Source organism: Aythya ferina (genome assembly GCF_964211825.1).
Source record: "Aythya ferina genome assembly, chromosome: 1".
Classification (NCBI taxonomy): Eukaryota; Metazoa; Chordata; class Aves; order Anseriformes; family Anatidae; genus Aythya; species Aythya ferina.
In genome coordinates, this window is record NC_140296.1 from 34846318 (window position 1) to 34873622 (window position 27305).

The window sequence follows — 27305 nt, forward strand, 5'->3', positions numbered from 1 at the left end:
AAGGTGGGTGCCGAGCAGGAACTCTGCATTCATATACAACAGCTGCAGAACAATACAGAACAGTGCTTGAAGTACTCAATAGCAGGGGGAACTGAGCACGCAATTCTCTACCTATTTTACATTAAACTGCCATTAGATAAAAAAACATGTGGTGATGGCAAGAATACAGACCAGAATACAAATACGGCTTCTTCCTACTGAGTGCAGTATATTCTGAAATAGGAAAAATAGGTTTAATTCCAAGTCTCCAGCTTCTGTGGCAATTGCCCTAACCACTAACCATGCTACTGTGTGAAAGGCAGCCTCATCCAGGCAGCTAACTGCATCTTAGAATTGGAAGGGGAAGGATATTTACACACAATTTTTTGGCATTTGTAGCTGACTGGTCTTGAAATCACTCTATTCAGCACTCCAGCGTTTGTATATTCTATTCTTAAGTGTCTTATTCAGCACAATGAAGTCAGTTCATGGGATAAGCAAATAACCTGTGCTGACACATATGCTTTCATTTGGAGCTGGTCCTTAGGCTACAACTACTGCATTAGGTGTCTACATCCAAAGGTTTTGTACCAGTGACATTTGCAAATCTCTGATATCACTTAGGAGGTGACTAACATTTCTGCTGGTAAAATCCTCACTATAACTAAGCTATTGCCAGAGGCCATGCATATTAACATCGAACTTCTGACAGCATTAAATTGGTTGGTATCTTGATCATTAGACTCAAAATTCATAAAATAGACATTACTCAGTGTACTCAAGCCTGACAAACATTCTGAGTATTTCAGCTGTACTGGAATATCTACAAGAGCTGTTGACAAGACCCCACATCAGCCAAAGCCAGGTGAACCTGTCTAGATTTTTTCCTCGGAGTGACCACTCTGAAGGAGAATGGAAACACAGAAAAGTCAGGCTTTAATATTGTAGTATTGTAATATTAATATTGTAGTCTTTCAACTACAATAACTGATTTTGTTGTTCATATATATGTTTTCAACTACATATAGTCTTAGTCTTTCAACTACACGTATATGTTACATATATATATATATGCATTACATATATATGTAGTATATATGTGTATATATATATATATAAAGAGAACATTAAAAAAGAAAAAAAGGATAAGGATAGAAAAATAAAAAAAGAATTTATAAACAGGTTTCCCACAGCCCATCTCCCCCATGATCTCAAAGGCAGGTCTTTGCTTCTATACTTTTCTGTCAAAATGGCAGCTTCCTATCTGCAGAAAATGGTACTGTCCTCTGCAGTTAGTATTAATGTTGCTGCCTTGCTTCTGTCACCCCCAAAGCCTTTAACAAGGCTTTTAGCCTACTCAGGACCTGCAGGATCATTATTAAGTGCTGTATGCATCACTGCTTTCTCTTCCTTTTCTCTCACCCTTGTGCCTGGTCAGATGCTCTCTAGAAAAGGTCCAAACTCCCTATGGAGGGAATCCAGAAGGCCCACTCATCTTGAATTAATATAAATGTAATTTTGAACAACAATTTAAAATGACCGACTGACTGAATGAAATTCTCTGAAGTACTTACAGTTGTGATCCTTACTCTAAGGAAATGATCTTGCAGCAAGCAAACAAACATGCTAGGTCATCCCATTTCTTCATAGCACAAGAGTAGTCACCATTTCCTTGTTCAGCACACTGGCAGTTTTCTACCCCAAGTCTATCAGTCCAAAACACCTCTGCACTGCAGAACAAAGATAGCATCTATTTCTGCAACACTGCAGGAACAGTCAGGGGCTGCAATATGCATTTGTACAACTGCTGTTCTCTAAAGAATGATGACCAGCAGCCTAGAGTGCTTAAAGAATCATTGATATCATTGCTACAAAAAAATGTTTGAGACACAAATTAAGAAAAACTGAAAACTGAACCTATATTCAAACTGTTTATCTGTGTATTTGTTTGATTTTTTAAATTTAGTACTGCCAACAATCTTTACCAGGCTGGTTTCATAAAGGGAGTTTGAAGCTATTGATTTTAAATGGACATTATTGGATCTCATAGGAGTAATGAAAAAAAGATTCTAGGCAGAATTGTTTGTCCATTGGTATTCATCTCTTAAAGCTTTCCGTACTCTGTGATAATGTGACCTTTGTATTTTCTGTTGACCACCAGATTTGTATTCAACATAATACTGTATTTAAATATTAATGTATTAATTCATATATCTGTACTATATGTTACCTTTTTTTTTTTCATTTTAATCTTAACTCATACTAGAAAGTTTAGATTTGAAAGAAATGTGAAATATGTCCTTGAAAACTTGTAACTAGATCTTATAAATATTACAAAAACAATAATTTTGCATCAGTATGGTGAACAAGTAGCAAAGTGCCTGAAGAATATAAATTGAATGTTCTCTGGAAGAATCTGTAAAGGTTAAAATTCATCATTTTAACTGATAGGCTTTCTTTGGAAAATAACTAATGCAGTGAATACAAAATACTACGATAATTTTGTGTTTCTACTCACTGTTTATTTTTTTTCTTGAAAAACAATAATAAACCATATATTTTTTCCCATTCATTCTGGAATTAAAGTTTGCTATGATGCTTGTCTTCATACACAATTGATAGTTTTTCCACTTTAAATTGAAACGTTTTATCTCAATGGAGTGAACACTTCTAACCATTTCAGGAAAGGCTGCAATCTGATAGGAAATGCACTGTGACTTAGATCTTTTTTGGAAAAGACCTAGACAAGGTATGAAGACTGGTTGCTAAATACCACATTTACTATTACAGTTTCCATAGTGATTTTCAGACTACAACAGGCTGGAGGCTAAACTAGAAAAATAGGCATAAATACAATTTATGCTAGAAATAACAGCAGTATTTAGAAGCATCTGTTTGTCCTAGTCACTGCACCAATACCAATAGTCAACACCTTTTATTTTCAAGGTATTACTAAGTGAAGTAGAAAGGTATTGCCATCTTTCTATAGTTCAGAAAATTAAATGATATTTTTTTTTTCCACAGTCATATAGGAAGATCGTCACAAATGAACCCAGGTCAGTTGAGCTTTGTTCCAGTATTAAACTGAACTTCAGTTTTTCATCAAGTATCTTTACTTTCTTTAGCTGTTATTTAAACTTTAGATTAACTTCCAATGCTGACAGCCTGAAGCTGACTTCTACGTAAACTAGGTATCAATTTGGGAAGATTAGCTAATTCCAAGTATCAGGCTATCATAGAATATATATGATACCTGATACCATATGATACATGGACCAAAGTATTGAAGTAATATTATTAAATATTACTTAAATATTATTAAAGTAATATTAAATTAAGTAATATTGTTTCTTTCTGCCATGTCAATACGTCTGTCTACAGAAGACCCTCAGTACTGTGCCCTTTGTTCTTTTGGGTTGCAAAACAGGTTTTTATTTGCTTTGCCAAATTTAGGACTACTAGTATGATTGCTCTGTGTAGTAAAACAGGGCACACAGGGTCCAGATTTGTACTTAGCATTGCTGGCACTCTGACTACTGTTCTGTGAATGTTCAAACATTCACAGATTTTCTCCGTTAGGTAATCATCGCCCACCTTGACTGTCAGGCATTCTGTGATCCCCAAGAACAAACTCTGTGGTAGACAGACCCAACAGCTTTTCACGGAGCACCATTTTGATAGGCTAAAAAAGGAGCTGCAGACACTTGTATCTAAACTCCGTGTGCAGAGTCTGTACAGTAGCACTGGAGGTTATGGACTGATCTTGCTTTTTTAATTCACCTTCAGACAGATGTATCCCCCCAGCTCAAATCCCTTAAAAGTTCACCACAAAACGCACAATGACTCTGAGTGTGTGTTTGTATGAAGTTCACCCTTAATCTTTACATGAGCTAAGAATTATTCCTGCTTCCTTTATGTTTATTTTTCTCTCCCCCCTCCCCCCATGCTCTCTTCCTCTCTTTTTTCTCCTTTCTGCAGGCTATTCAGATAAGGATTTTCATTGTCACTGTTCCCACTTTACTCTGAATAAGTGGAATCTACGGAAAAGCAAAACTCATAAAAGAATGAGCAAACACTGATGGCACCATTGGACTAGAATTTAAAGCTATCGCACAAGGACACTGTTAACATTTATCCTTCTCTCTGTAGGCCGACAAATTAAAATATTACTTGAAGTCTTGGATCAGTTTCTGCTACAGTATTTCATTTTGATTGATGTCCCTTATTAATATCGGTGATGCTAGTTAGCTTTAAGACACCCCAAAGGTTAGTCAACTAGTTAAAACTCCAAATGAACCTCATGCCAGCTGTTTAGCCCCTTGAAAGTTTTGCTGAGCATTGACAGAAGACCTTATCAATCATTACAATTAAGCACTTTCAGACTGTCCCTTCTAAGGGGAGTCAGTTGAAGTACCATCTGCTATTTTGCTTTTAAAATTCACTGGCCTCCTTCTCTAAGTTTCACTTTTGAAATGATGTTTTTTGTACAGGAGAGCAATGAGCTGATGAAGAAAACTTTTTGTTTTAATAATCAGCAGTTTTTATGATGTGACATAATTTTTGCAGTGCTCAGGGCCTTTTGCAAATCAAAAGGAATCCAACTAAAATGGTAATTAATGTCAAATGACTAGTCACATACGGCCCCATTTAATTAAAGTTCTAATCTTTGATTAAACCTCTGCACACGTTCCTGTGATTGCAAACTGTTGTCTGAAAAAAAAAAGTAATTGGGTACATAATCTATTGTGTCTTCTAACTGACACCTGCTAATTGTCTCAAGAGCAAATGGCAGCAATTTTATTAGAAAGTTAAAAAGTATATCTTAAAATTGATTTTCATATTCATTTTTTTTTTCCTGAATTATATATTTCTGTATTACACTGTGATGATTTCTTTGTGAATTTATCCTTTCTAGGAGTTTTGTGTTAAGAAATTTATTCCATTGTCTTTCCAAAACATGCTTTCCTTCAGTAAATACAAAACATGATTTACTGGTCTGTACTTTTAGCGTGCAGTTAATATGTAAAACACTATTCATTTCATTTTTTTCCCTAAATATTGACTAATCTGCACAGCAGCCATTGCAAATAAGTTTCTATACCCCAAGCTTGCAAGAAGAAATACAGGAGGAATAAGCCACAAAGATGAGCTCGACAGGAATTCTGGCTAATTCAGAATTTCATCTGGGGAAAAACTGGCAACTATAACATTCTTCAGCATTATGGTGAAGGAGCTTATTCGTCTTCCTTTTCCTTTTGAGATCTTCAGGACCAGCAGTACAAACCAGACTGCTGGCCAGGCAAATAAAACTTGGTGTCACTGAAGTCAGTTGGAAAATAGCTGTTAATTTCAGTGGATACAAAATTTTAAGGCAATGGTACCTTACTGAAAGGAGACACTTGTGGTGTTCTTGCTTCCTAGGCCTATGGCTAACCAACTCGAGATTTTTTTTTTCTTTTGTCTCAGGCATGATCATTTGATGTTTACAGTTTTTCTGAACTAGAGCTGTGGTACTACAAATATATTGCTATCTCCAGCTAAAACTCCCAGCAGGTATTTTGTATTCTTTATGTCTTGCTTTACCAATATTTTAAAAAGCCCTTTGGCATGTTGAATGAAGTACTTCTGGGAAGAATACCACCACTGTCTTTTGAAGAATCTTTGAAAGACACACATAATCCCACAAGCCAACTTGTAGGTGAAGTGTCTCTGAAAATATGTTTTGGTTATGATGTTTTCAGGTGTAGTTGAGCATCTCCTCCAGTCAAAATTACCTGCGTGGGTGCAATCATTTCTACCTTTCTAGAAACACCAGCAAAATCCAGACTCACCCTAGTACCTTCAAATGGTATGCCCAATACATCACGGTGGTTGTTGTGAAGGGGTCCATGTGGGATGTCCTGGGTGCATCTTCTAACTGAACTCTAAAGACAATTCCAAGTCCACTGAACAGTATCTATCCTTTTTCACCTGTAATACAAAGAAAGAAAGAAAATAACTGCCTTCTCTGTCTTACAGACAGAAAATTGTAACACAGCAAACCCGTTCAAGATCACAGGGCCAATCAGTGTTTAGAGACAGCAAAATAAACTTGTGTCACTTGCTTTCCATATTGTTGCTCTACTGTTAAAATATAAAAATAGCTATTAATATATGTGAATGTGTACAGACAGATAAAGGTAAAGATGATCTAGATAGCTTTTGTGACTTTTACTACAGCAAGTCAGATGCAGCATGCTGATAGAATAGTAAATAAACACAGCAGAAATCTTCAAAATCTTGCAATTCAATGAAATCTTGAATTTCATAGAAATTCATCAACTTTCAAATGTCCAAATCTGGATTCAGTTGGCCAAATCATATATTTTTTTTCCCCATTTACAGTATCTTCAGCTATTCAACTCTTTTTTCTTCCCTGTTTCATGCTTTCATTATCACTCATCTGCTGTGACCTCTTGGCAACCGTATCATTCTTGCCTCGAATCTCCCTCTTCCAGTCCACTCTAAACACTGTGGCCAAGGTTATCTTTCTTGTTCACCACTCTGATTGTGTCATCTCATGTCTCAGTCTCTCAGGTGGTTTTCTGTCTTATTACACTACAAGGCAAAATTTCTCCTCTGCAATTTCAAGGTCCTGCAAGAGTCTGCCTTAGCCTACAAATGAATTTCTCACTCTTTCCTGACTCAGTCCTGCCTACTGTATGCATCCTTAGCTCATGCATGACTTCCTATTTTTTATTTCCCAAAACTGTTTTCAGTGCCTAAAATATCCTCTCTGCTCTATCATGCCAGCCAACCTCACTTTCTTCATTCAGGTCCCATCAAAAGATTCATTACTAAACACCTGCCCATTCACACATCACACCGTGTAGTTTTGTTCTTTAGTGTTTTGAGTTGGGTAAGTTACAGAGAAACAAACCTGAAGATCCTAGTTGCATGCCAAACACACTGCTCAGCAATCATTTTGCCGCGTTGCAATTTCTTTCCTTTCTATCCAGTTTGTTTTATATACCGAGCAAATTTGGCATAAGTACTCTGGGACAAAGTCTTGTTTTGAAAATTCCAGGCATTTGTGTAGTAGCACATATACCAATGACTTTGAAGAAAATTATAATTACAGAACCTTATTTGTTATCTCGCACTACACTGTAAATAAACATACAAAGTAAAAAATATATAACCTCATTAAGTATCATACAAATATATTTGGGTTAAGTAAATAACAGAAATGTCTCCAAATGTTTCTTCCAGACTTATACTCATGCAAAGGGAAAGGAATAGTCTTATTACGTGTGAGTCAGGTATAATTGATGAATTTGATTCCCTGACCAGATTGCCTTTCCTCCCTTTCAAAGATTGACCACAGCCAGATGATACATATTTAAATCACAGCTTGGACTTTATCATGGACTAAAGCATACTTTTTTTTTTTTTTTTTTCTCCATTAAGATAAGGCCTCTGACAGTCTGCTATAAGCTCCATGACTCTTGAAAAAGTCTTGTTCTATGTTTTGAAATAAATATTGCCTTTCTTTTCTTAAGGAAGAAATAACAGATGAAGTTTATATAAATTACAAATGTTGGGAAAAAGTTGGCACCATTTTGATCTCTCTTCTCTCACAATAAAAATAATTTTAAAAAGGAAATAAAATCCCACAGACAGAACCCTTTATTTGTAGAGTTCCCTTAGGCAAGGAGCATTTCAGCTTCTTTATCATATAAATCTTTCCCATAACTCAGTTATAAAGCAACTGGATGCTGTATCTATTTTCAGTTAAATTAACGTCTGTGAATCTTTACCACTGATGACATTATAATATCAGAAGCATTTAAGGGCAACTGCTTTCAGTTTTATTGACAGAAGTATTAAGAAACAAAAGACACTTGCAGCAACAAATAAGCTTTTCCTCTTTCTTAAGAAAATGAGGTGCACGTGATTTATTTGTTTTAGCTTAGATATGAAAAGAACTAAACAGGGGAAAAAATGCAAAAACAAACAAACAAAACCAATGCCTGGCCACATAAGGTTTGCCTCTTGATGTGCAATTAACTTGATTAATTAGCAGTATGCTTCTTAAACTGTAACATGTAGATGAGTTAAGTGAGAAAAAAAAAAAAATTAAAAAAATCTGTATTGGATGCTATTATGGGAAAACAGCAACCCCCTCCCCAATTTATCAAGGTAATTGAAACAGCAAAAGAAATAAAGATGTGTCATCACAAAGTGATATAGAAATTAATCTCTTTGAGAGCTCAGCATGTTACATTGATCACTGGCTGTCTAAATTCAAGCATGCATTCATGTTAGTTGTGACATTCACACCAAACATCAGGAGATGTAGACTATGTAACATATAGCAACTCGTCATCTATCTATTCTAAAAACATTGATAAAAGTTTGCTTATTCTTTCTTGGAAATACAGCAACAATGCTATAAAAATTGACATCTACAATTAAAAACTTTTTACCTTTAAAATTGATGACACCTGTTAATGTCAGCTGTGATTGTGTTGATCCTACTAAAAATGTATCAGAGACTCTACACTCTGTGGTGCTAGTGAGTCAGGGTTGATAATGAGTAAGTCTAAAGATTTTGTCTGAAAATATTTCAAAGAAAAGTAATAATCCACTCAACAAACTGTTTCTTTTGTAGAAACAACTGAAACTCTGAACCAAATTAGAGTAATATTTCAGTTTTGCAGCCTCATATATTTACATACATAATTTTAAATAATTTCCACTAGCTTTTAATGGGATATTTTACTCCATCTGACATGGAAGAGACCTTTTGATGCATTCATTGCAAACTAAACTTCTGCTTGCCTATATTAAGCTAAAATAAGTATTTTCAGTATCACAAGGTTTACTCTTACTTCCATGATAATCGATGGCAATGTTCTATCTGATTTCAGAAGGATGAAGATAATTCCCCATATTTAAGTCCTTGGTTATCTGCCTCCTAGACTTTCATTTCTACTGAATTAAACACATTTATTCAATGCATATTACTCAAAGTTGTTTACTTGACTGCAAATAAACATAATATAATTGGAAATGAATTATTTTATGATTTTGTGAAGAGTTGCATGGGCAGAAGCAATCATGTAAAGCAATTCTGTCTTTTTTTTTTTTTTTCTTATTTATGTATGTTTTTAAGGTATTTGTCCTTGTGTCTTAAAGATTAGGATCTGCCAATAGTCATAACTGGTTTTAGCTCATGGGTCTCAGTTTCCATGTTGTGGAACACAGCACTTTTCCATTTAACATTCCATTTTTGTCTCTGTGTAATTTTCAGTGCAGTGGCATTTAGAAAGGCTGACAAAACCTCAATATTTCTTTATTCTGCAGGTCAATATTTCAAACAATTGTCCTGAAATACTAAAAAAGTTAGTTTCATTATTGGTAGCCTTGTCACCAGGTATTTACCCCACAAAAAGGAAGAATATTTTTTTATAATTTTTATCTATTAAAGTGTCTAGATATGCTTAATATCAGAAAGGACACGCTAAACCCAGTGTTCAGTAGGATAAGAGTTAGGCCTAAGTTATACTATAGATGATTATGAAGTGATTTAATTAATTTTGAATTTATGCCAGTCATACATACTAGCAAGTCCCCCAAAGTATTAGTATTTGACTGACTGTTCATTAATCATCTTTTTTTTTTTTTTTTTTTCCTATAATGTGATCGGGTGTGAACATTAACTATTGTTGTTTTTATTTTTGGTCCATTGACTGGAAAGTGGATGTATATACTGGAGACCATCCACATCTTGTACACTAAATAATAATACTTAAAAAGAATACTTCCACCAAACAGAATAAAGAGATGAAATATTAATCTGCAAATAAACTTTCTTAGTAGAGGTTTTGTATTGTTTAGACCTGCCAGCTGTAAATTGGCATTGTTTCTTATTTTAAACTCTTTGAGCTAGACAGTGTAAGTAATTCAGTCTCTCTGTGGTCTTTCAAAATCCTCCTGTGAATCTACTCTATATATTTTTTTTATTATTATTATATAACTTTTATTTTATGTATTTACTGCAGAATAAGTGGCTTTTCAGACATTTGGGCATAATCCCCAGAGTACTATAGCCAGTTGTTGTTTGAGACTTTTGCTGTTTACTATGGGACAAAAGATAGTAAAGCCCCCTCTTTGTGAACTTTTTCCATAAAATCTGTAAATGAAAGAGTATGATATATGAATAATTTAAGAATAGTCACATGATAAAATTTAGAATTCTATTCACCTATTAATTGAGAGAGAGAGGGAGAGGGAGGGGAAGAGAGAGAGGGAGATAAGAAGGGAGAGAGAGAAGGAGAAGAAAAGGGAAACGGAAACGGAAATGGAAACAGAGGGAGTGGAAGTTCTTCTAAGGAAGAACCTGTGATTCAAAGTTCATTAATTAACTAAACTTGTCTCCATATCATTTCAGTTGTTTAAGAACTTTTATTTTTGCATCATGTGGGACTAATGATCACAAGATGATCAGGTACATGAAGGTTTAAATCTGGATGTATTTTGATGATCCTTATTAGGAAAGCACAAGTGCTTGTAAAATTGTTTGTGAAAAATTACCAAAACTTCTGTTAAAACTTCTGTTCTTCTGGTAAAATTCTGCATGAGAGCAGAATCAGGATCACACCTGTAATGCCAGAGTGACAATTTATGTCTGCAAAAGAAGTGAACACTGTGCTAACATGATTACAGCCTTTAATAATAAAGACAATGATCAGGAATGCATCTTTCTCTTAGGGTAGAAAACAGCAAAGCAATTTAAAATGTACTTCTTCAGCACTTTTGTATATGATTATGTATTGTAATAAGAGCTCAGTAATATCTGAACTCAGAAATTTTGGTGACCTAATATATTTCATACAGCTTAGGTCCCTGACACCACCTATTAGAAGTGATTTTATCTTTCTCCTGGTCTTATGTGGCCTTCTCTTCTCTGTTATGCAGGTTTTTGATGGACATTCACCACTGTAGCATTAGAGTATCTAATATTAGTGTAGCAAGAAGTACAAATTAATCTAGTCTAAATTTGTTCTTTCATCATTGCCTCAAAGAAAAAATGTGTTGGAATTAGGTTACTGTTTTGTCTGAATAAATTAAACTTACCCACGAATACATTTTGCTGTGTATTTGCATTAAAACAAGCATAGTAAAGAGGAGAGCCTTCCATCTAAAGCAGAAACCTGCTGAGGTGTAAAATGTCCATTGTTTCTTGTGGGATTTCATTCCAGTGTATCGGGTTGTGCGGGTGGAAAAATGATATGCACTTCCCTTGGAAGAGAGAAGCAGCAATACTGATAACAAAGCTTATGCAACTTAACAAGGATTTGATGATGGCATAGTACACCTGATTATATTTGGGAGATACACTTATTTACACACTATGTAAAAGATGCTGTATACTACTCAAAGACACTACATGAAATACATTATGTGCTATATAGAGACTACATAGGGGATTGGGTTAGGTGATATTATATCAAGGAAACCCTCCCGTTGAGTCACAAGGTTCAGAGCAGACCCCCTTGCTTTCTGAACTTGCTTTCTGGTTGAGGTAAGGAGCCTAGGTGTGGCTGAATCTGCTCCTAGTCACAGACATGTCAATGGTCTATTTCTAAAGGATTATATGTATTATGCGAATCCTTTATACAGCTAAGATTATAAAGTGTGATCACAAAGCACCATTCTAGCACATTAGCATTCCATTATGTTCCCAATCCACTTACCAATTATCTGCAGTGATAAGGGTCCTCTCAGTCTGCAGAAGTAACCCTGGGAAGAATCCCTGCCCAAGGGGAGATCCTGGCTTGTAGCCCACTCTCATGTCCAGAGAGCTCAGAAGGCTCTTGGGCCGCTCATTACTTATGGGGTAAGATGATTGACTTATGGCCACATTTGCACACAGATTTTAGTTTCTTCCAAATTTGGCTTGATATGGACTTTCTTCCAAATTTGAACAGCAGTGTGGTTCATCTGTGTGGGATATGCATTGCTCAGATTAGCCCTTGGCTATTTGTCTTATGTCTCCCCCAAATCCAGGATGCAACCATAGTGTCCAGACACAACCATCATGATTGCTGTTGACGGTTATCTTCTTAAACCTGAGTCTCTACTTAAGCTGATGGTGTGTGTGTGCTGCAGAGTACACTGTCACATGGGTCTCTCCACTTCAGGTGTCAGCTCCTTTTCCAGATAAACCATATCTATAGAAAACTGTTTCACTGGAATGAAAAAAAAAAAAAAAAAAAAGTGAAAAAGTGTCAACCACAGTCTTCATAAAGGACTTGGGCTTTTCAATACCTTGAATCATTAAGCACCTTCAGAAAAGGGTGAGATAGGAATCTTGACTGATACACCCCAAGACAGCCTTCATACTCTCACCCATCAGCCAGGAGCCCGCATTAGGGAAGAGATGCACTGCAGCACAGTGTCAGATGAGCTTCCCCTGCAATGAGGGTGCACAGCCTCATCACTGCAGACATGAGGATATAGCCAATGCCAGGTCACCCTTCACCATAACAAAATGGCATATTCTAGCACCACAGAGGTCCTTTAATGCCCTTGATTTGATATGCAAATTAAGCAGTGAATTGAGAATTAAATTTTACTTATTTGGTAAAATTCTAAACAACAATCCTCCAAAAAGCAATTAATCTAGGCTTAATAGGAGTTACTGCATGTTAAACAGGAACTAGTTACTAAGACATAAGGAAGTAAAAAAAAAAGAAAAAAATCAGATAAAAAATATATAAAAATATATAAAATAATAAAAAGATATAAAATATATAAAAAAGATAAAAAATATAAAAATACATCTGAATGAATATATCTAAAATAACTATACTGTTTTATTAATGTAACTGACTCATTAGATGCAAATTAAACATCTGTAGTGTAAACCAAATCTTAATATAAAATATTACTCATCTTAATACAGTACCCTCCCCTTTACACTACAGTGGACACAGCTAGGGGAACAGGCAAATGCCAGAAGTTAGCCATTTAAATACATAATGATTGTGCACATTAAATTAAAACTGTCTGCAACATACATTTTGTAGTATTTTATTTGCAATTCAGATGTTATCTCTAGATGTATGTAAAGCTGTTAAACCTGCTAACAATTTAAGATATTATAATAAAACAGAAAATTGTAGCAATCCGTTTATGTTAATTTATTGACACTATAAATTCCTCAGGGCAGCAGCCATGAATACACTTTCCTATATAAAACTAAAAACTACAGATAGAACCATGCAATAGAAATACTAACTAGTATTTGTATTTGCATGGATTTCTTTTTCTGCCTTCCTTCCTTTCATCCTTCCTTCCTTCTCTTTCTTTCTGCCAGCCTTTCTCTATTTTTTATTTCATCATTCCAACAGTATGTGCTATTACTTTAAAATTTCTATAGTGACAAGTGATTTTAGGTACTCATTGATAAGATGCCTTAAAGGTCCTGATTTCCAGGACATAAGCACTTTGTTATTTTGAAAAGCCAAACCTCTTTAATATCCTTCATAAAGATGGATAAATTCACTTTATTTATTTTTTTATTCAGTCTCAAGGATACAATATTTCATGTTTTAATTTTAGGATCTGTTTTTGTTTTTACAGTATGTTAAAAGATTTTTTAAAGGTTAATTTTGCACCTTGGTTATTACATTTAGTTCTGGTGTTTTTTTAGTACTGGATTCTGACTAATCACTTATGACAAGATTGCAAGACAACCGTTTGCCTGCAGAAAGGGGGATGCATAGCGGCACCATACCAGGAGCAATCAGAGATGGGAATTTTAACTTTTAGAAATGTAATTTCCATTCTTGCTTGCCCCTGCCTCTAAGGGGGCACAAACTCCTACTACTCTGTGCCACCAGCCAACTGTCAGGTCAGCTCATCTCAGACGGCCGATGTGTTGAGGGGATGAAGCCAAAGCCCTGCACGTCCTCAAGCGCTGGCTGCCAATGCCCCATCAGGATGGGGATGGGTGGCCCTGCACAGGCTGCTGTTATCACTCTCCAGCTTTTGCCATGACCTGCAGTTCCACTAGCCCATGCCAGGAAGCAAACCCTCCAGTCTTCCTTATTTTCATGCACATTTGGGAAAAGAGTGTTTGACAATCTTATTTGGTTATTATGCCACCGAAAACAGTATTGAGGTCTCAATTTGGTAGTCAAAAAATACAAAGAAATCATATGCTACTCCGTTATCTAGTTGTAGCTGTCCTGGACACATCAGGCAAAGAACCTGATCTTGTAATGCCTGTGAGGACTTGCACGTTTATTGGAGGTTTGGCCCTCATTGGATCCTTCTCTCCTTCAGAAAATGAAAGAGAGCTTCATACAAATAAATGGATTGCGCTGCATTTACAGACACGTCAAGCTTTGAAAACCTCATGCTCTAGACAGCCTTGCATTGCTGCTAATTGGTATGTTTTTCTTTAAAATGTGAAGATTCTAACCTTTTACTTGACAGATATGTGGGTAAAATGCCACACAACGTTTTGAAAGCTCATCTATAGTCTGCTGTTTACGAGACTTGTTTATGTTGGAGCTCACACAGGAGTACACAAATGAAAAGGGTTAGCAGGAACACAACTGAATGGTTAACTTCAAATAGATGTGTAAACTAGGAAAGAAAGGTTTTCACCTACAGAAAGTCTAAAGATGTTACTCTCTTTTAAAGGTAACCATACAAACATGACATTTGACTCAGTAGACTTCTTATATCATTACTTATCCCTAGATGTATCCCTGGACTTTTGGGGTGGTGAGTAGAAGAAGCAGTTTCATTACTTTTTTTTTTCTTTTTTTTTTTTTTTTCTTTTTTCCCCTAATCTTATGAAATTGCTACAAGGAGAGAGTAAATGGGATTCAGTCTCTCTGTGAGATTTAACAACAGAACTGTTTACAGTGTTGCAATCAGTCATGTTTAAAGTAGAGCTACTAACTGCATAACTGAATAAGGGAATACTTTGGAAACAAAAGGGTTGCATAACAGGCAAATTTAGCTTGTAGAATCTTTAGTATGAACTGTATAAGAAATTTCATAAACCCTAGGGAGAGTTTGTAATTTTGTTGGTGGGTGCAAAATGCTAACTTAGAAAAACTAAAACAACAAAAATATGGAAATAACTGACAATCAAAAAGCTGGGTTAATTTTTTTCTTCTTTTTCCAGTAGGAACTTCAAATTTATATACACAGATTGCTTTGTACTTATAGTTCATGCCTATTCTTTTCAGGAAACTAACCACTGTACTAGAAAACCAGAAGTTTTGATGAAGTTTCAATCCAGCTAGGCAGTAAGGGTAAGAATACCAGCAGAGGTGAATCACTACGTAGCATTTTAAATTGGAATTATTTTAGAGTCTTCCCCAGTTCTCTGCTTCCTGACACAACTTGGAGGTGGCAGCACTGTCTCTGAATTTCTATAAAGACATTGGTCTTTGTCTTTACAAACCAACTGCTGACCTGTCTGACTGATGCAACAGCATACAAATCCTAAGCAGTGCTTTGAGAAGAAAAACTTTACCATAACTCTTTAGTTACTGCCAGTAACTATTGGCTCTGAAGCAACTGTAATACTGAAACACTAAAAAAAAGAGTGAAAAATAAAAACTTACCATTCCATAAGGAGCAATACCCGAATGATTAAAATTGGGGAAATTGTTTTGAAGAAGTGACCCAAATCTCCTGAAGCTTGAAGGTGTGAAATGTGGGAAGCCTGTGATGTTTCAGTTAAGAAACTTATTGGTTCTGCAGAGCTAGCCAGAGATTCAGCTTGACTCAGCAACAATATCAGCCTGCTCTCAATAATATCATAACATAGAAGGTGCAGTTATTTTATTCCTAAAAGGAGGTGCAGTGACACACTATGCTGAGATTTCAGTGAATTCCAAATTATTACCCATATTATTAATGTCTCTAGGGACATTCCTGTGTAGGAATCATGAAAAACACCCAGCGGCTTCCTCACACTCCATTTTGTCAGTAATCTTTTTTTGTCATTGTTGTTTTTATAATGAAGGGAGGTAGAAACAGATTCTTTCCATACTTAAGCTCACTGTACATAACTTATGTACATCACTGTACATAACTTTGAAGTATATGGGGTAGTATGTATGCTCCACACCTGAGTTTCAGTGGGGTCCCAAAGGACCGTTGTCATACAGTGTCAATGCCTAATTCTATATGATAATAGAGGTTTCAATATCATGTCTGTTCATCCTGTTCCTGCTTATTCTCTGTGCATTCTTTCTTTGCATTCAAGTAACACTTAGGTATGTCTTTGAATTTTGGTATGCAGAGAAACAATATTCCAAGCAAAATGTCATGTGTTTTCCTTCCTTCAAATTTTGTATTAGTATAGTTAGGTAACTCCAGTTAACTGCTAGTTATTCACTTTGGCTGTGACAACTGATTTGTTTCATCTGCGCAACGTATGTCAGTTAGCCAGATCTTAGAGCTGGATATGCTTCTACCTTTTCCATAAAGTGAGCACTACCAGCACTCCTACAAGGGTTTTAAGCTTCAAAGATCAGATTTCACTTCAAAATAAAGCTAAATAAATTGTTGTTTCTGTATTCTGTGCTAAATTAGACAACATGCGTGAAGAGAAACATGAGAATCCAAGTCCTAAGCCACTTATCCATGGCCTAACAAGTCACCCTTTCTCTAAGCTTTATGAACTTCTCTCTCCTTTTTTTTTTTTTTCTTTTTCTCTCTATTTTTTTTTTTTTCCTCCTAGAATAACAGAGGTATAACTGTAAATGCAATATGCCCCAGCAAGATGGAAGAAGCAGGTCTTAAATGTTTCAGTGACAATCTCAGGCTTATCCCCTTCTTCCTGCTTCCCTTTCCCTGAAGTGTTCTAATAGCCCAATGCTCCACTTCAGCATCCTTTTTGAATTTCTGTCACTTCTTGGCTCCTGCCCTCCATTAGTCCACTAATACCATCTGCTCAAACACTTCTCTTGCCGTTACCTACTGCACTGTCAGTTCTTATTCCCCTTCTCAGTAACTGTTCTCTCTTCCACATGTCTTGCTGTTTAAATTGACATAAAACTACTTCCATTCAGAGCCGCAGAAGTCATCTAATCTATTGTTCTGTTGGTACTTTGAAACAATACTAATAAACGGAAGAAATGCCCTTTTAATCTGTGTAAGTTCTGCTACTTTGTCATGATGGGATGCATCAAATCAGTGGAAAGGTTTCTATCGATTTCATTGAGTTTCTGGACAGTAGTTCTCTTACATTTCTCTAGATGCTATATGATTTCTATTTTTTATTGTCATTTCAACTAATTTTCCTAGTACTAAAAGTAAAGCTTGCCACACTGTAACTCCTTGATCACCCTTTTAGTCTTTTTTGAAGATAAACAGATTTTGTAACTTTTAATCCTCACACATAGTAACTGATTTTAATGACAGCATATTTTTAACAGTTGATTTACTTCATTTTTAGATTCTGTAAGAACTCTTGATGACTACCATTTAGTTAGATACTTTCTGCTCTTTGCGAATCTCTGTCTTGACACCTCAATATACACCCACATCTCATCTTTGTTACTAAAAAGAAAGATGATGAGGAAATATCTTAATTTGCTATGAGTACTACAGTACAGAAATTTAATTTCTCTGCAATGCTATCTCTTTCATAGCTGACCAACTAACAGGTCCACAAATTTTGTCTTATGGCTTCCCCATTTTGATAAGGCATATGTTTGTTTTTTTAGCAGTCACTTTGATTCTCTGATAGATGGATTCTTTGTTCCTCAAATTCCTTCCTCCGCTTTTCTAATTTTACCTCTTTCTATTGTTTTCAAGATGATTGGATTTGGGCTTTCCCAATGATACATTTTAGGCTCAAATAACTTAAATATTGAACCTTGACATTTAACTATATTGATCTTTTCCTTGCCTTCCCATTTTCTTTTATTTGTTTAGGGATGTTTGATCTGAGACTTTTTTGCTAAGTACCCTTCATGCTGAGACTAAAGATTTTCATTTGAAAACTTTTGATTGAGGATAATTCCTGTTTATATATATATATATATTTTTTTTTTTTTTGGGGGGGGGAGTTCGGGGATGGGAGATGGGATTGGGGATAAAGGTTTACCTGTTCTTGCTGAGAACAGAATAAACTACTAGATTTTATAACAAACATTCCCCACAAAAAATAATAATAATGAAAAAAAGGATAACATTGCATTATGTTCATGTTTTATTGTTTGTTTGTTTGTTTTAAAAATTGGTTTTGAGATAAGTCTTGTTACTACCTGTTATTTAGGTTGATGTGAGATTACAGCTTTCAATAAACAAACATTTAAAGTGTTAAAAATAGATTTCCAAATCATTATTTGATTCCTCCATACAAAGATCACTGTTAGGGCTGTTATATTGGACTTTGATCCTTTGCTGAGTTTCTCCAGCACAGTGCATTTAATATATTTTCCTTGATCAGCCTGATAGTGTAATAGGAATACACATATAGAAGGATTATTTAAGATTTCCATTTTGTCCATGTATTAGCCCCTCTACACTACAGTTTTATCACAAAACTGCTAATAAGTATTTTAAGATTCAGTTCATATTTTGTTTCTTTTTTTTTCAATCCATATTTAATACACAATGTCATGGCACAGCACATAGGGATCATTGGCCCTCATTGGCATTACCTTCACACATCTTATTTTCACGTCTTTTCTACGTGAAAAATACAGCATAGAATTTCCATAGTATAGAAAAATAGTATAGAAAATTATGATGATACTCTAAGCTATCAAATAGGTAGTTTGTACTACAAATTTGACAGAAAAAAAAAAAAAAAAACAAAAAACAAAAACCACACCGCATTTTAGATATACTGTAAAATCATTGAACAAATAAAATATTCATTACTTGCACAGGTGGATTAAAATCAATAAATGCCATTTTGTTGCTATAAACTGTCTGATGTAACAAACATCAGTCTGGCAGAGGCACATATTCATATGCAGGAATAGTTTTTTACCTGACTTTTTCCAGTTAGGCACCTAAGTCTCTATTGGGATTAAGTGCCACAATTTTTAAAGATGTCAAGCTGATGTGATTTCCAAGAAATCAGTTGAACTCGCTAATAATCATGACTGAAAATGAGTATTAAAAAATAAGTCTGCTAAAGTTAGGACTAAAACACAGTGAATTGTAGGGTGAAGGGATACGACCTTCACTTACGATCATCACCATAGTCAGTCATTTGTTGTGATTCAGAATTTATTTTCCCTCTAAGTATTCTATGCATGTTGTTGGCACCGATGGGATGTTGTAAGCTGCAAGGTGTTTGATGGAAGAAAAAGGCAGAATTTACAAGCAAAGACTCCCGTTACTTGGATAAAGGATTATATAGTTTTCCCTTTTAATTCAGAGTCCCGAGTACTTGTTTTACAAACTGCAGAGTGCCCTCAAATGTATTGACTTCATTGTGGAGTCTGAGTATTTACTGTGTAATGCTGAGTCACATAAAAGAGAAAGGCAGTCTCTAGGCTATTGAAAAAAGTGATGGAGACACTGGCCTCCTCGCCCAAAAAGTCAAATACATCTTTTTTTTTTTTTCTTCTTTTGAATTATCTTTTTAACATAAACAGACCAAGAGATACACTGCCAGAAACCTATTACACAGTATATGTCATTGTAATACTGAAATTGTTTTATCCTGCTGGTGCTCCACCTGCTCCCTCCTAAAACCAGTTATCGTACACGTAGGCACACGCGTGCACGGTACATGCCCCAAATGCAGCAGACTTCCTAGCACGCTAGAGGGAGCCATGACATAATTGCAATGACCACTTTCCCCAGTTAGCAGAACTTGCATAGAAGATACCTGGACATCCTGAGACACCCTGCGGGCTTGGCATAGGCTACAGAATAAGGAAAGGAAAGCACAGGACTCAAGCTGCGGTGATACGAGGTCTCCTGGTAGCTCAGGGGCTAACTCTGGTGTTTGTCACATTTTAAAAATAGTGCTGCTTTTTATAGGTGACTTTTCCAAATAAGTGACTTGGACGAATACGCCGATTTTCCTCAGCCAATCTGAAGCCTGCATTCAGAAAGCGAAGCCTATTTTGTAAACATATCCTTTATTTCGTCTGTCTGTCGCTCTCACGTAGAAAGTTGGCACGTCTGAGAGTAGTGATTTTACGCTGCCACTAATGTATGTATAGTTTATTTATACACCGCATTTTAACACAGCATTAGTTTTACAATGGTTACTAGCAGACTCGTTCTGCATGGCAAACTATCCATTTCAAAGCTGCAAAGAAGTCTTCAGGACGGGGGCTGGGTCTAGAAAAAGCACTTACTTGGATTTATACATTAGTAAGACTTTCTCCAATGCGAATGATGTTTATGGCCATAACTCAGAAAGGGCTGGAGGTTATTCTGTTGAGCAAGGCAGAAAAGCAGCTTCCTTAGCCCAATCTTTTAAAAGCCACTACTAAAATAATTGTGAGGAGCGTCTTACAATTGCTCCAGAATTGGTCTCCCCCTCCCCTTTTTTTTTCTCTTTTTTTTTTTTTTTTTCTTAAACCTTAAATGATTCATGCTACTTACACGCTCGTCACTCACAGCTCGCAAATGGCAGCTTCCTTTCGGCACTCCGGCAATCCAAGCTCTCACCTTTCCAGCCTCCGGCCTCCCCCCGCGCCCCAGAGCCCCCCCCCAGCGCCGTGCCGGGGGTGGAGGCGGGCGCCGCGACCACGAACCCCGCACCGGAGGCTGCCGCCGTGACCGACCCCCCTTTCCCCGGGGGGGTCCCCCGTGCTCCTGCCGAGGATGGGAAGGATGAGACCCACTCGGGGCGGCTCCTGCAAGAACCGCGGCGGGGGCATGCGGTGGGGGCTCCCCACCCAGCCACCCGCCCTCCCCTCCCGCAGCCCGGGGCTGTGCGGGTCCCCGAGGAGGGAAAAGGGTGGGGAGGGGGTCCAGTGTTCCCCGCTCACCTCCCTCGGAGCGATTTGAAGGAGGAGCGCGGCTGGGGTGTCACACCCGACACACACACACATAAACACACACACCCCAAAAACCTCGCGTCTCCTCCTTTTTTTTTTTTTTTAACCCGTCATCACGGAGGAGTTGTCAATACGTCTTAAAAACAAATAAATAAATAGATAAATAAATAATAAAAATAAAATAAAAAAAAGAAAAAAAAAATTCAAAAATAAAAATAAGAAAAAAATAGAAAAAAATAAAAAAAATAGAAAAAGGAAAAATAACAAAAATTTAAAAATTAAAAAAAATAGAAAGGGAGGAAAACCGCGGGCGGGGGTGAAGGGAAGAGTGAAGGGAGGGACGGAGGGGGGAATGAAGGGTGGTTGTGGATGGGGTATGTATAGGGGGTGCCCCCGCATCCCGCCCGACCCCCGCACACGCTGCGCGCCCGGCAGCGCCGCGATCTCATCAATGGCACCCGGCGCCCGCCGCCACCGCCCCGCCCCCGGCCCCCCCCGCATTGCGCAGCCTCCCCATTGGCCGAGCGGCGCCGGGGCGGTCCGTCGGCTCGGCCGGCGATTGGCTGCGCGTGAATCAGTATCAATGTTTAAGCCGCGGCGTGCGGCGCATAGAGGCAGTCGGCGAGCGGCGCTGGGCGAGCGCGGCGCGGCGTGGCGGCACCGCCAGTGCTGCAGTGAGGCAGGCGAGGCGGAGGAGGAAAAAAAAAAAAAAAAAAGAGAGAGCGAGCGGCTCCAACTGTTGAATTTTCGCTGAATCTCCACTTGCTCCGCGGGCGGCTGGTGAAATGGATCTGGCTTACCAGGGATCGGCGTGGCTTTTGCGTGCTGTCTGGCTGGGGCTGGAGACCGTCTGTTTGAGAGGGGCCACCCGTCAATGAGGCGGAGAAGAGATCGGGTGTTTTCTTGGGGTTTTGAGAGCCTCTTCACCACAGGTTGCAGAATTAACTGTGTACTTTGGGGTCCGGACTCAAATAAAGGAGGAAAAAAAGCAGTGCAGGACTGAGACTTGGAACTAGATCTGTGAGCTATGCATTGGGAACTTATGGGTTGTTTTTTATTTTTTTGCTATCTTAATCTGAAAGATCTCTGATTATTTCACACATAACACTGAGGAAAGGTGGTTAAAAACACTCAGCAAAGCAGGAGACAGACGCGCCTCTGTGCCAGTGAGTGGATAACAGCCTTGTTTTCCTGATCCTCAGTCTCCAGGAGAAAGAGGTATAGTAAAAGTGTAGCTGGATCCGACACCCCCTTCTTTCATTCCTTTTTTTTCCCTCCAAAACATAAATCTGATTATTTTTTTTTCTGTCTATAGAGTGAGTCAGAAGCGTTAGGAAGAAGCTGCAACTAATGTCTGTGAAGGGAGGAACATGAGGCGATAGTGAATGTGATTTGTTCCGCTGGATCTGACTCATCCAGCAAATTCAAACACCTGTATTTCTGGATCTGCCATTCATTTATTTCTGGTTGTAAAAAGAACCTGAAATAAAATTTACCATTCCCCAATATTTACTTATACATCATTTTACTGGGAAAGGTAAATCAGGGTGAATGTATCCAGCGTTGCTGCTGTTCTCCCCACTACACCAAGATGCCCAGAGAGACTACTAAAGCTTGAAAGGGCTGCAAAAAATGCATCACACCAGCCACGGAACTGCATAGGCTTTAATATAAGCGAATTAGTCGATTAAAAGATCTGCCACTTTATTCATCACCCAAATTGTTTTTTCTCTTCCTCTCCCCTCCCCTAAATGAAGAGGACTAGGCGGCAGTGTCATTGGAAGGAGATACTGAATAGAAAGAAAAGAGAGGCACTTGACAGCGCAGCCTTGTGAATACAGAGACTGTTTCCCTTTTAGCGAGAGACTAAGAGAGTGTGTGTGTGGTGGCTTTTCTTTCTCTCTCTCTTCCCCCCACCCCCTTAGTCCTTTCCTTTCTCTCTCGCTCGCTTTTTTTTTTTTTTTTTTTTTTTTTTTTTTTTTTTTAATCTATCCGTGCAGCCATGGGTTGCCTGTTGATTTCCTCTTGACTGGAGAGAAAAGCAAACTGGAATTAAACTGCATCTAGAAAAGTGCAGCTCCTCAGACACGCATACGCACACACGCATAGATACACAGAGAAAGGATGTGGTGGTGGCGGCGGCTACTGGCCTGTCTTAAAGAAACCCAAGTGTGCATCTGATTGAACACAGCCTGTGATTTCTCTTAAAAGATATATGTTTACTGCTAAGGATGATGATCAGCTGGTGGGTTTCTTAATATTTTTCCACCCCAAAACGGTTGAGTGGGAGGCTGGTAGTGAAGGGAGAGAAAGGAAACTACAAATCCGGATACTAGTTTGTTATGTGTTTTGTTTTGTTTTCCCTTCTACTCTCCAATTCTAATTCCCTTGCCTTGTGATTCGGGAAGGAAAGAGTGAGGGTGTACGAGACAGAGAGGGGGAAATACCGGTGGCAGCGAGATGCAGCTCTCTGCCGCAAGCAATGCAAGATTAGATCTCTAAATGCAGCAAAACACTCCCTGAAAACCAACAACCCCGCGGTGCAATCAGACATTTCACTGCCTCTCACTGCACACGAAGAAGGCTTCAACAACAAGCTGAGACTTCTTTCCCCTTCTGTTTCTCTCTCATCCTTTCACTCTATCTATCGCATCGCAAGGGATGAGTAGCAAATAAGCTTTTCTCCCCTTGCTTACAGACCTGTGGCCACCACCCCTTTCCCCATGTATATATAAACACACGTATTAAAAAAAAATCTTTTTGATCGTTTTTAGAAAAACAACCGCCGCCGCCGATTTTTTATGATTGTTATTTTTACTATCCTTTGTACATCTGCGGAGATTCAAGGATCTGGAACACTTCGCCTGCCCAAAGGAGAAGACCTTTTTGCCAATTTTCTGATTTTTGAAATCCTCCCACTGCCGAAGTTGGACAGCCGAAGTAACTGCGAGGGGACTGCAAGCACGGCAAGCGCTTGCTGAAAGGCTGCCGAGGCTGCTCCCCCTCCCCCGCGGCCCCCCCGCTCGCTCGCTCCCTCCCTCTGAGCTACATGGTCCATTTGCTGCCTCTCATCCTGTGTCTCTGCAGATGTTTTAGAGCAACAGGTTCAGGAACTTAAAATATAGGGGTGGGGAGAGAGGAGGGGAAAAAAGAAAAAAAAAAAAAAAAAAAGGAACGGTGTTGGAGGAGGAAGAGCAATCCCCGCACAGGAGGCAGAGAAGACGGGGACAACCCTGGTCGCCGCTGCAGCTGCTGCCACCCCCACCCCTGCTCGGGGATGTACCTTTCCATTTGTTGCTTCTTCCTCTTCTGGGCTCCCGCCCTGTCGCTGAAGAACCTGAATTACTCGGTGCCGGAGGAGCAGGGAGCGGGCACGGTTATCGGGAACATCGGCCGCGATGCGCGTCTGGCGGCGGGCACGGCGGGCGGTGGGATGCTGCCCGCTGAGCGCGGCGGCCCCGGCGGTGGTCGCGGCGCCAAGTCCACCTTCAGGGTGCTGGAGAACTCAGCCCCGCACCTCCTCGACGTGGACGGGGAGAGCGGGCTGCTCTACACCAAGCAGCGCATTGACCGCGAGGCGCTGTGCCGGCGCAGTGCCAAGTGCCAGCTGTCCCTCGAGGTGTTCGCCAACGACCAGGAGATCTGCATGATCAAGGTAGAGATCCAGGACCTGAACGACAACGCACCGGCGTTCCCTTCTGACCAGGTGGACATGGACATTTCAGAGAATGCCGCGCCGGGCACCCGCTTCCCCCTCACCAGCGCCCACGACCCAGATGCTGGGGACAACGGGCTGCGCACCTACCTGCTCACCCGTGATGACTATGGCCTCTTCTCCCTTGATGTGAAGTCTCGTGGTGATGGCACAAAGTTTCCGGAGCTGGTCATCCAGAAGCCATTAGACCGTGAGGAGCAGAGCCACCACACCCTGGTGCTGACAGCACTGGATGGCGGCGACCCACCGCGCTCAGGCACGGTGCAGATCAATGTGCGCCTCATTGACTCCAACGACAACAGCCCTGTCTTTGAGGCAGCCTCCTATGTGGTGGAACTGCCAGAGAATGCACCACTGGGCACAGCTGTCATTGACCTCAATGCCACTGATGCCGACGAGGGCACCAACGGGGAGGTGCTCTATTCCTTCAGTGGCTATGCACCTGAGCGTGTCCGCGACCTCTTCAGCATCGACCCACAGAGTGGCCTCATCCGCGTCAAAGGCAACCTGGACTACGAGGAGAGTGGCCTTATAGAGATCGATGTCCAGGCTCGGGACCTGGGACCCAACCCTATCCCTGCTCACTGTAAAGTCACCGTCCGTCTCATTGACCGCAACGACAATGCGCCCACCATTGGCTTTGTGTCTGTTCGCCAGGGAGCACTGAGTGAGGCTGCCCCACCAGGCACTGTCATTGCCCTGGTGCGGGTCACCGACCGTGACTCTGGCAAGAATGGGCAGCTCCAGTGCCGGGTGCTGGGTGGTGGTGGTGGGCCTGGAGCCGTCCCTTTCACCCTGGAGGAGAACTACGACAACTTCTACACTGTGGTCACCGACCGTCCCCTAGACCGTGAGGCACAGGATGAATACAATGTGACCATCGTGGCACGGGATGGGGGCAGCCCACCACTCAACTCCACCAAGTCGTTCTCTGTCCGGATCCTCGATGAGAATGACAACCCACCCCGCTTCAGCAAGAACCTCTATGTGTTGCAGGTGCCTGAGAACAATATCCCTGGAGAATACCTGGGCTCTGTATTGGCCCAGGACCCGGATCTAGGGCAAAATGGGACAGTTTCTTACTCCATTCTGCCTGGGCATGTAGGTGACGTCTCCATCTACACCTATGTCTCTGTCAACCCAACCAATGGTGCTATCTATGCCCTGAGGAGCTTCAACTATGAGCAGACAAAGCACTTTGAGTTTCGCGTGCTGGCCAAGGACTCGGGTTCACCCCACCGCGAGAGCAATGCCACAGTACGTGTCACTGTGCTCGATGTCAATGATAATGCACCCCTCATTGTCCTGCCTGCCCTCATCAATGACACTGCCGAGCTGCAGGTGCCACGCAACGCCGGGGTGGGCTACCCAGTGGGCACTGTCCGTGCCCTGGACAGTGACTTTGGGGAGAGTGGGCGCCTCACATATGAGATTGTGGAAGGCAACGAGGAGCACCTCTTTGAGATGGACCCCACTAGTGGTGAGATACGTACCTTGCACCCCTACTGGGAGGAGCTCAGCCCTGTGGCTGAACTTGTGGTAAAAGTCAGTGACCATGGCAAGCCCAGCCTCTCTGCAGTGGCCAAGCTCATTGTGAGGGCCTTGGCGGGGCCCCTGCCTGAGGCTGGTGAGCCACAAGTGAATGGTGAGCAGCATCGGCGACCACACTGGGACTTGTCTCTGCCCCTGATCGTGACCCTGAGCACTGTCTCCATCATCTTGCTGGCTGCCATGATCACTATTGCTGTGAAATGCAAGCGAGAGAACAAGGAGATCCGAACCTATAATTGTCGCATTGCTGAGTATAGCCACCCTCAGCTGGGAGGAGGGGGAGGCAGTGGCGGGGGAGGAGGAGGCAGTGGCAGTGGAGGGGGCAAGGGCAAGAAGAAGAAGATCAGCAAGAATGACATTATGCTGGTGCCCAGTGAGGGCGAGGACAGCCGGGGCCCCCTCAATGTCATGAACGTGGTGAGCAGCCCATCCCTGGCCACCTCACCCATGTACTTTGACTACCAGACCCGCCTGCCCCTCAGCTCTCCCAGGTCTGAGGTGATGTACCTGAAGCCCGCCTCCAACAACCTGACTGTACCCCAGGGACATGTGGGCTGCCATACCAGCTTCACAGGGCAAGGGACTAACGCCAGCGAGGCTCCCCCGAGCCGGATGTCCATAATTCAGGTAGGAGACTTTTAGAATACCCTGGACCTCACTTTAGATGCTGGTTTAACTTTACATTTTGTCTGCAGTGAAATCTGCTGTAAGGCATCACTGAGGAGATCAACCCAAGTCATTAAGGAGAGGTGGACTTAATAAAAGTGGAAACAGATCACATTTGATGTGTCTGGTTCTGCTGTCACACTGGCATTTCCTGTGTGGCTCAAAAGTAAGTGCTCACTGAAAGAAATGGAGCAGTGTAAAAGAGGTGCATGTAAGAGTGCAGGTAGGCACTTAATTTTGGGTCACTTGGGGCACTTTGGATTATTTTCCCAGAAGATCATCAGACAGAGGTGGGCACTTCCACAGGTTTCACATTGCTTTGGTTTGGGGCGTAGAAGGGGGAGGATGTTTCTGAAGCAGTCATATCATCTGTAGTAACGTGACATGGGAGA

At 40.0% G+C, this 27305-nt stretch overlaps 1 protein-coding gene and 1 long non-coding RNA gene across 10 annotated transcripts in view; one reads left to right on the plus strand and one right to left on the minus strand.

Moving 5' to 3' along the window:
- LOC311439774 overlaps nt 1-24393 on the minus strand; it is a 138324-nt gene extending 113931 nt beyond the window's left edge. For 3 of the 5 annotated variants that reach the window (XR_014694989.1, XR_014694990.1, XR_014694991.1), the window contains exons 1-3: nt 20584-20713; nt 11721-12215; nt 5811-5949 (exon numbers count right to left, since the gene is read on the minus strand). This is a non-coding gene — a long non-coding RNA (uncharacterized lncRNA). Of the gene's footprint in view, nt 1-5810; nt 5950-11720; nt 12216-20583; nt 20714-24264 lie in introns of those variants that run through there. The other 2 variants (XR_014694987.1, XR_014694988.1) reach the window with 2 other exon arrangements.
- PCDH17 (protocadherin 17) overlaps nt 21567-27305 on the plus strand; it is an 89993-nt gene continuing 84254 nt past the window's right edge. For 4 of the 5 annotated variants that reach the window (XM_084525871.1, XM_084525868.1, XM_084525870.1 and 1 more), the window contains exons 1-2: nt 21600-22199; nt 23756-26874. In XM_084525871.1, coding sequence (XP_084381997.1) covers nt 24259-26874 — 2616 coding nt within the window. In that variant the 5' untranslated portion in view covers nt 21600-22199; nt 23756-24258. Of the gene's footprint in view, nt 22200-22296; nt 22689-23755; nt 26875-27305 lie in introns of those variants that run through there. The other variant, XR_014694976.1, reaches the window with a different exon arrangement.